The sequence below is a fragment of the Cinclus cinclus genome, chromosome 9 (assembly GCF_963662255.1).
Source record: "Cinclus cinclus chromosome 9, bCinCin1.1, whole genome shotgun sequence".
NCBI classification, from domain to species: Eukaryota; Metazoa; Chordata; class Aves; order Passeriformes; family Cinclidae; genus Cinclus; species Cinclus cinclus.
This window is the reverse complement of record NC_085054.1, coordinates 8,097,948-8,107,593: the sequence shown is the minus strand read 5'-3', so window position 1 is coordinate 8,107,593 and position 9,646 is coordinate 8,097,948. Positions and strand designations below refer to the sequence as shown.

The following is a 9,646-nucleotide window of genomic DNA, read 5'->3' as shown; positions in this document are numbered from 1 at the left end:
GCGCCGCGCTCGGGGCCCTCGGCCCTCGGCCCTCAGCATGTTCCCCCGGCCGCCGCCCCTCTCCTGCGACACCTTCGTGGCGCTGCCGCCCGCCGCGCCCGGGGGCCGCGTGGTGTTCGGCAAGAACTCGGACCGGCCGGCAGACGAGGTGCAGGAGGTCGTGCACTTCCCGGCCGCCGCGCACACGCCCGGCGCCGCGCTGGAGGTGAGGGCGCGGGGCAGGAGCGGTCCTGCGGCGAGAGCACCGCGGTCAGCCCCGCTGGGGGCTCAGCCCGTCGTTCGGCCGGCGGAGCGGGCACGGTGACGCCGCGTGTGCTCTGACCTCTTGCAGTGCACCTACATCAGCGTCGAGCAGGTGGAGAGGACGCACGCCGTGGTGCTGAGCCGCCCCGCCTGGCTCTGGGGGGCCGAGATGGGCGCCAACGAGCACGGCGTGTGCATCGGCAACGAGGCGGTGTGGGGCAGGGAAGAGGTCTGCGGTGGGGAAGCTCTCCTCGGCATGGACCTCGTGAGGTGTGCACAGGCTTTCGGGTTTATTTTTGGTTTTTTTTTCCCCCCTTTTTGTTAAATGGTACCGGATTTGGCGTCTACGTGGAAACGTGTAGTTTCAGTCATAGGGGAAAACAGTACTTTCACTTTCAGAAGACACTTTTCCACTGTTCTAGCCACAGTTAAAAATAAGCATTTCTTGGCGCAAGCACTACATTTCTGCCAGGAGCCCGTGAGAAGTATCAGGCACTAGACCGGAATTTATCAAAGAAATTAGCAAACGTTTGTCTTTCTATAACATTTATACTAAAATGAAACAAGACTTTTCTAAGAGCACAGGTGGACTTCAGGCACTGCTGTTTTGGCCTTTTCCTAGGCTCTGTGATCCTTTCCCATTCCCCCATCTGTCGCACACATATTTTTAAGTTTCAGGCTGAGCTGCCTATTTCCATGTAAGTAACAAGTTCATTTTCCTACCTTGTAAGTACCAATGTAACTCATTAAATGTCTATTTTGGTAGTTTCCCCCCAGTCCAATACCTTCACAGGACTTAAAATCTTTTTGTAGGCTCTCTCTCTCTACCTTTCTATATTACAATGTGGTGGTTTTCCCCATGTCAAATTCATAGAGGACCCACTTCAAAGAAGCACTTTACCTGACTTGTGTTTTCCTTATCAGATCATACAACTGGCAGCTGCATATAGAAATATTCCAGGTCAATCTCAATATTCAAGCTGAATAATTCTGTGTGGAGTTCATAGTTTCAAAAGTAACATTTTCCTTTTGTTTTAGGCTTGGACTTGAGAGAGCAGACACAGCTGAAAAGGCTCTTAATGTCATAGTTGATTTGCTGGAAAAATATGGACAGGGAGGAAACTGTATGGAGAGCAACATGGCATTTACATACCACAACAGTTTTCTGATAGTCGACAGAAAGGAAGCATGGGTGCTGGAGACATCAGGAAAATACTGGGCAGCAGAAAAGGTAGAAGGTATGGATGATGCTCTTCATTCTAAACAACTCAAGTGCAATGAGCACTTGGGAGTTCCCCAGTTTTCATTTACCATTTTATTAAGGCATCAGACTAACCTCGAGCTGCATACACGTGCCTGTAAACAACAGGCATTGCTTCCTGGGGCGTGAGTGTGGAGTGGCTGGGAGTCTGTCAGAGGAGCTGAGTGACAGGGGCCTTTTCAGAGCCAGAGATAAGCACTCCTGCACTTGGAGAACAGAGGACAGCAAGAAAGTCAGCAGGAGAATGACAGCAGTATGTGCGGTGTTAAGGATGCTAGCAATCCATGACAATTTCGTTTGGGGACAGGACTGATGTACTGGGCCCTGAAGTGGCTGATTCTTCCAGTGGACTTAGGAGGACAAGCTCAATCTTTGGATGTGTCAGAAGAAGAATGTAAAGCTGGAAATAATCAGGACAGAACCTGAAATACAATACTGGCAAGAGAAGCAAATGAGTCAGAAATGAGTGGCAGTGAAAATTCAATCAGAAACATACATGTATCTGGGGAGAGAGGGCCAAAAATAAACCACCAAACTCATGGATCTTGTAGGAAACTCTCCAGGGCTAATTTGCTTTGTGCTAAGCTAATTGTAAACAAAATACCAAGTAAAATCATTCAATGTATTAAAACAATTCTTTCTGCAACTTGCAAACAGGAGGCGTACGGAATATTTCCAACCAGCTCTCTATCACAACCAAGATTGACAGAGAACACCCAGAATTGAAGGAATATGCCAAAAGCAATGGCTGGTGGGATGGGGAAAAGGAATTTGATTTTGCTGCCACATATTCTTATGTCGATACTGCTAGAATGACTACGTCTGGAGGCCGATACTGTGAAGGCTATAAACTTCTGAACAAACACAAAGGTATCCTTGATTTTTTTTTTTCAAGATATGTGAAGTATTTAGTGAGCTACATTAATTTAAATCATAAATTATTATACATCTGATGCAGGCAATCATTCATATGACTTGGTGAACCAGAACTTATTAGAATAATTTTCTGCCTTAAAGAGAAGTGCTGAACTTGGAAGTTTCTATCCATTTTTTGCTAATTTATTGAGGAGGAAAAATAAAACAAGTGTCAAATATTTAACATACAGAGATAGAGTAACAAGCCTGAGAGGTCACATTATGACTATACCAGTAAGTGCCCTGTAAGACCTCTTCTGAAACATTTTGATAGGCTACATATTATTACTGTACTGCTAAGGAAAAAAACTAGAGGCTAAAACAGATTCCCAAGCAGTTTACAGCCACAACCTTACTGAACAGCTTCAGTCAGGTACCATTTATATAAGGAAACAGCACAGCATTCAGATACATCTCTTGCATTTATTTTTTACAATAACTTTTAAATCTTTGTAGTTTCACTCTAATGGCTACTCTAAACTTGTGTAGTCTACTAAAACACACGAAGAGCAGAATGAAATAATCTTCTGTACTCTAAGCAGTCACTAACTCATACACTTATTTTTCAGACTTCTAAAGAAAGAATCTATTACTTCTAACTGCACCTATCTAGCAGGTTTTTGCTGTAGCTGTATTCACATGCTCATTTGAAGTAATTAATCAAGATTACATTGCACCCCTTTGTTTTTTTTTATTTGGCTGAACTCTGCCAGACCAGCTTTAGCATTTAGTTAATGCATCAGAATGAATTACTTTTGCTGTCTTGCTCTAGTGATCATGTAAATCCTGCATTCATTTTGGGAAGTGCAGGTTCTGAATACTGAAAGCATTTTCATAATACCTGTATTTACTTGTATTATAACAAGGCTGAGATTGTATCTGTGTTTTCATTCTAAATCCCCATTTTCAGGCATTTACCTGAGCCATTTTAAAAATCTCACTGGGTGTTCAGGTTATCAGCCTCGTATGGTTCACTTTGTTGAGATTTATTTTAAATAGGTGCCCTTAGTAAAAGCTATTGCATTTACAGCATCAGTAAAATCACTGGTTTCTTCATCTATCCTTCCCTGCTTTTCCACTCAGTGGCATTACAGTTGTGGGGTTTTTCCAGGCTGCCTACTATGTGAGGACCATTTTTAGAGAAAGACTATTCTTATTTCAAAAAATAGGGAACGTATTTCAGGCATACAAAATAATAGAGTCTAGTGGAAAATATGCAGTACCTTCTTCCCTGCTGGACAGGTTACCAAGTTGTAGCTGACAAAATGACCATTGCTTCTTTTAATTTCTTTGATTCATCTAGCTTGATTTCTTTAATTTTCCGACCTTCCCAGGCAACTGTAGGAATACTTAAGCGTGTTTTCTTGCTGCAATGTGTGCTGCAAGCCTGTCTACAGGCAACCTGGACCATGTATGAAAAAATAATGTTGGAGACATATGACTTAGCAGCAGAATAACTATTTTAAAAGGAAACAGCAAGGCAGTTAAAAAAAATAATTTTTACACAATTAGAACTCAGTAAGGGTAACACTAAAATATTAAAGTGCTAGATGATACCTTCCAATAAAAAATAAAGAGTGAGTGAACTAATGTTTTTCTGCCATAAGCATACCCTCTACTGGTACACCAAATATGAAAAAACCATTCTGTAAGAGCTGCCTGTTAGAGTATTGGATGGTTTGGTAATACCATGCCAGTATCTGAGCTTCAGCATACACTGTACAGCAACAGTGATATCATCTCAACAGGCATCTGTGGAATGTTTTGTTCCTCCTGAGCAGGAGTTATTTTCATAGATACTTGGCACTAAACCTCACACAGGTTGCTGATAAAGACTTTTCTACAAATGGATGTACTACTGCAGCTTCTGAGCATAGAATTAATGCCACTCCAGTGCATCCTTGAAAAGGATAAAAATAAAAAAACCCCACACCCATTGGCTGCTCCCATCCCCACCAAAACAAGTGACAATCTTGGTGTTTCATTTGCAAAGTTTCACACAAAATCCATTCATGGCTGTTATTATTTTTATAATTTCAAAGCAACATAGTGGTATTAACTCTCTTCAAATACCAGCCAGTATTATGATGATGTATTGTAACTTTCACAGAGAGCTCAAAGTTCAGCATTTAATCCAAAAGGTACTTTAATCTGAAAAGGTACTTTGTGAATGACCATTTGCTAGCCCTGTGAAATTTACCTTTCTGGGAAATACCATTTGTCTTTCTACTCCCTCATTTTTAAGGCATGCTTTTATCACCTCTCTTTGAAGTAAATACTTTGGGAAAGCGATGAAAATGTATTCCATATTAAGGTTTGCCATTAGGATGATATTTTTTTTCCCCCCTGCCAACACAGACAAACTAAAAGTGGCACTGACTATTAAAGATAAAAGCAGCTAGTTATAGGGAACATGTCATTCAGTTGGTATTATATTAGCTCTGTGGCTAAATAATTGTATTATATCTTGAATAGGATCTATCACTTCTGAAATAATGATGGAAATTCTTCGTGACAAAGAGAGTGGCATTAACATGGAAGGTGGATTTATGACAACTGGCAGCATGGTGTCTGTACTGCCTCAGCAGCCTAATCTGCCCTGTATTCACTTCTTTACTGGAACTCCAGATCCTGCCAGGTGATATAGCAGCAAGTAAATTAGACCAAAAAAAATGTAAATATCTAAATGAAAAAGTGTTGCAGTTTGCCTGATTATATTCCTTTTTGCTTTGGATCCATTTTCTTTTTCCCCCTGAAAAAGCACAATCAAAATACAGGAGGAACATAAATGTACATTATGTATATTAATGGTATCTACCAACCCACTTTACAGAACACTGCTGTGACAATGAATTTAACACCAGTTAGATGGCTTTTGTAATACTTCTTTCTTAAAAGAAGCAAGTAGAAGAATGGGAAATAATGCAGCAATTTACTGACTCAACAATTTTAACAAAACGGTGTCAGTAAAGGATCTCTGTTCTATTTTTTTTTTCTAGGTCTGTGTTCAAGCCTTTCATTTTTGTGCCCAATACTACTCAGTTATTAAAAACTACATCCCCTACATTTGGTCATGATGATCCAGTTAAGAAACAACCACGTTTTCAGAGTAAGCCAGATCGAAGACATGAGCTCTATAAAAAACATGAAAGTGCTGCTGTAGTTATGGAAACTATCACGGTACGTTGATTAAATTGGATTCCAGTGCAAGCAGGTGGTTTATATAAGGTCCTCGCTCACATTTTGTTAATGTGATACCAGTTAATGCCCTTGGATGGATTGCAAAGAACAGTGCAGTGCCCCAGAAGCCCAGTGTGTTGGCATGTGGCCAGCACGTGTTTCTGACACTGAAATTGTAACCAGCCCTGTGCTGTAGTGGCAGGCCGAGCTCCAGGTGAGGATCTGTGCTGCTCACCTTGCAGAGCAGCCCCCCAGACTCCCACACCGGTGAGATAATGGGGAAATGCTCCAGCAGCCACAGGCAAATACACAAATCCTGCCAAGAGTTCTTACAGCTGTTCAGGCCCCTGGTCTCAGGAGAGCTTGCCTTTGATCATTGCTTCATATGGATAGGAAAGGAAACAAGATGACAAAGATATCTGAACACAGCCCTGAAGCAGGAAGGTAGCTGCTTACTTTTAGCAGCAAAATCTCTCCTACTTACAGATAGATCTTCTTAAAAGTAAGTCATATGCCCACTTAAGTTTTGGTAACTAATACCTAAAGGAGCTTTAATATTTCTTCAATCTGTCAGACAAGGGAGATGAAGTGAATACTAGATATTAGGAAGGATTTCTAAGAAAACCTGTCATGATACTGACTTCTACCAACATAAACATTGCTAGAAACTCTTAAGATTAAAATAAGGATAGTAGAACAGAATCTTGTTAGGGTGGTTACTACATGCTCTGTACAGTTTTTAGTGAAATAAATGTTTCTTTTTGCAGGACAAAGGTAAAGAAATGCTCAAAGAGATACAGGAGTTGGAGAAACAGAAGATAAGTCAAATGGAATCAATCCTGCAGAATGGATGCTTTGATACTAAGCAAGCAGTTAATCTTTTTTCACAGTGTGTAGAAGAAGAACTCAAAATATATAGCTAAGAATATTATTTGAATGTGGTGAAATTTGGATTATAATTGGATTTTCTAACAAAGAGGCTATATAGATTAACACCCTGTTTTCAATATACCACATAGCATGGATAGTTTTAAAGATGCAGATTCATATCAGGACAAATGGTAAGTAAGATTGTTACCCAGTTGTTTGGTAAAACCATTCTAGGATACATTTCATATATGAACCTTCTTCTTCAATGTAAAACAAGGCAAAGAGTTCAAGGTATATTAAAAACAAATCACAGTTATAATATTATGCTGTAAGTGATTGTGAAATCTTACTACATGGAATTCAACAATGCAAGCATCCTGTAAGTTGCTCACAGATTTCACTTTCCTGTCTATTTTTCCCACTCTAATAGTGAAAAATAAACTTATTTATATACAAGATGACTATTGTCAAATTAATTCTGCAGTGCACTTTATAACATCATGGGGAGTTCTAAAATGTTTTTTTAATTGTTTGTTACTTTTTAAAACTGGGCTACTAGAAAGGAAGAGGTTGGGCTATACAAGTATGTACATGTATACTTAAAAGTACTTTTAATTTTTTTCATTTCATAGAAGTGAAATAAATTCATGACTTGTTTTGCCAGAGCTAATAGACTATGGACTTAATTTAATCAAGCTTTTTGCCCTGCCAGGAACTCGGCCTTCCTGATCCTGTTTAAAAGTGATGATCAATATATGACACCACTTTTATTATCTGTGGCAAGGGCCAAACTAAACAAACAACAAAGAAGATTATGATTTTACCTCATGATCAATAAGTCAGGATAACAAGCATGACTGTAAGGAAAAACAACAACAACAACAAAAAAAACCCCTTAAAATGCAGCACTTCTGCAAACCTTCAGAAGAAAATATGAAGTGGTGCACTAGAGCTGCAGCAGCAATGTGGGACATGATACTGTATCCCCACAGACACAGCAAACTACAAAAACATCATCCTTTGATGATTTTTCACATGAAGTTTCCTCATTCTGTAAACTGTTCAATACCCACTGGTAAGAAAAGTTAAAGAATAGATAGTCAATGAAATTTGCAGAATTAATACAAAAATTAAGAGCTTGGTAGAATTTATTCTTTCTGATCCTACAGTAAGAGTAGAAATTAATTTAGGATGCTATGTCCAGATTCACAGCAAGAAACTACTGAGTTAGGAAAGGCTCTTTGAACTTTCTGTTTCTAGTGACCTAATGTGTACCACTTGGCAGTAGCAAGCAGGACTGAGTGGGAGGCAAGACAAAGTATGTTTGAATTGACTGAACATTTTGTGCCTCTATTGACAACAAAATTTCTTAGAAGTTCAGTAGCACAGTGGTTCAACACAGAAGTTCAGTAGTCCAGTTTGTTAACTGGAAGACAGATTTAATAAAAATTTGCAGTATTTATCTGTTTTCCTTCTGGGATATCCATATCTAACCGTTATGTATCTTCTCCTATTTTTGATCATGAGCTGTTCTACACCAATTCTTTCATAGCTTCAAAGCATGGGTAAATGCCAGGTGAAACTGCTGGAAACCAAGGTATGAATCAAGTTTTCAGGCAGCATAGCAACCCAAGTGAAATAGTTTTATCCTACAGTGCAAAGACTGAAGTAGTACAGGAAGAACAGCAGTGAAGTTGGAGCAGGCTTTTAAGCAAACTTCTTGGCTACTTAATCATGGGGTGGCAATGAACGAGGTTAAGCACATTGGTCCAGTCCTAAGGTAGGCAGATACAATCCAACTGTGCCTCTTACTTATGCTTTTTCCTTATGGTCTACAGGATACAAAGTAAAAACAATGTCATGTGTGGAGACAGTTCAAGTGATGGCAAACAGTACAGGATATTTCAGTACCTTTTTCTTTGGGATTTCATCCTCCTAGAAGGAGGAAATTTCATCTCTTAGAAGACATGCAATGTAAAAACAGAAGATAAAGATGGAATCAGGAGAAACAAATAATCCTCCTTCCCACAACCTTATATTAAGAAAAAAGTATTGAAAATCAGAATGTCCCCTAGAGGGCAACCTTCACATGGGTTTTCACCTAGAAACGCATCTTACTGACTTTAAAAGGTCTAGAGCTTTATGAAGGATCGTTACTGAAATAAAAAAAGTACTAAAATTTCATACTAGACAACTGTTATATCCTTCCTTTTCATTATGGCAATTATTCTGAGATCAGTGCTAGGCAAAAAGATCCAATTTTACACTGGACATTCCTCTAGACTTGTTCAACAGATGTTTTCATGGAAATATTCTTTTAGCTTCCAAGAGATTTATCCCAAACTAATCCACCATCAAAATAAAGGAAGTCATACAGCCACTGACCACATCTTTAAAGCAAAGCTCTAACTACCAAAAATCCACATAACTATTGATAGAACATCAGCTTGTCAGCTATTCAAAACTTGCCAGTGCTCCTTGGTGGAAGCAAATATTTACCAGATAAAAGGGTTACTTAACTTTCTAAAGCAACTCAAAATCTATTATTGGCTTCCAGAAGTACCCAGTGATTTAGAAACAAAGTATTATATCCTGTATTTCATTCCTAGCTTCTTAATTTATTAACCATCACAGACTCATCAGATGAATGGGTATGATATCAGCAATCACAATGTTGTAGGAGTAAATCTAAGAGAATTTGGTATTGGTTGATAATTGAAGGTGTTCTCTGTATTCGATTTGTAACAGAGAACCTTTCCTAAGCAGAAATTTTGAGCAATTTATTATGTAAAACAGATATGTTGTGTTCAAATCCAGGGGAAGGCAGAGCCAAGGGAAGCAGGACTTTTATGATGAAAATGAGAAAGGCAAGAGTGCAAGAGCAATGACTTCTAAATAGAACCCTAAGATCAAATTCCTGAATGTTTGAAGAATTAATAAAAAACTTGTATTTGGTAAGTAGATGACAATGTGACACACTTCTAGTATGAAGTATCTTTGAGTGGACACCCATTAAGAAGTGCTCTGCCTACCTGTAAAGGATCAAGGGTGGATTTAAGAAATACCAGGACTGAAACCCAAGAGCCACGTTAACAAATCTCTCAGAAGAATACATTTGCTGTAAACCTTGACACGCACACATAACCCTCTCACACGCCACATCTGACAGCTCAGAAC

General features: G+C 39.3%; 1 protein-coding gene across 1 annotated transcript; it reads left to right on the top strand.

Moving 5' to 3' along the window:
• The first annotated feature begins 3 nt into the window (after positions 1-3).
• SCRN3 (secernin 3) lies at positions 4-7,134 on the top strand. The gene is made up of 7 exons (XM_062498472.1): positions 4-205; positions 332-513; positions 1,282-1,481; positions 2,162-2,374; positions 4,895-5,057; positions 5,419-5,599; positions 6,367-7,134. The coding sequence occupies exons 1-7, from the start codon at positions 38-40 to the stop codon at positions 6,520-6,522; spliced, it is 1,263 nt and encodes a 420-aa protein (XP_062354456.1). The 5' UTR covers positions 4-37; the 3' UTR covers positions 6,523-7,134.
• Positions 7,135-9,646: the final 2,512 nt, after the last annotated feature.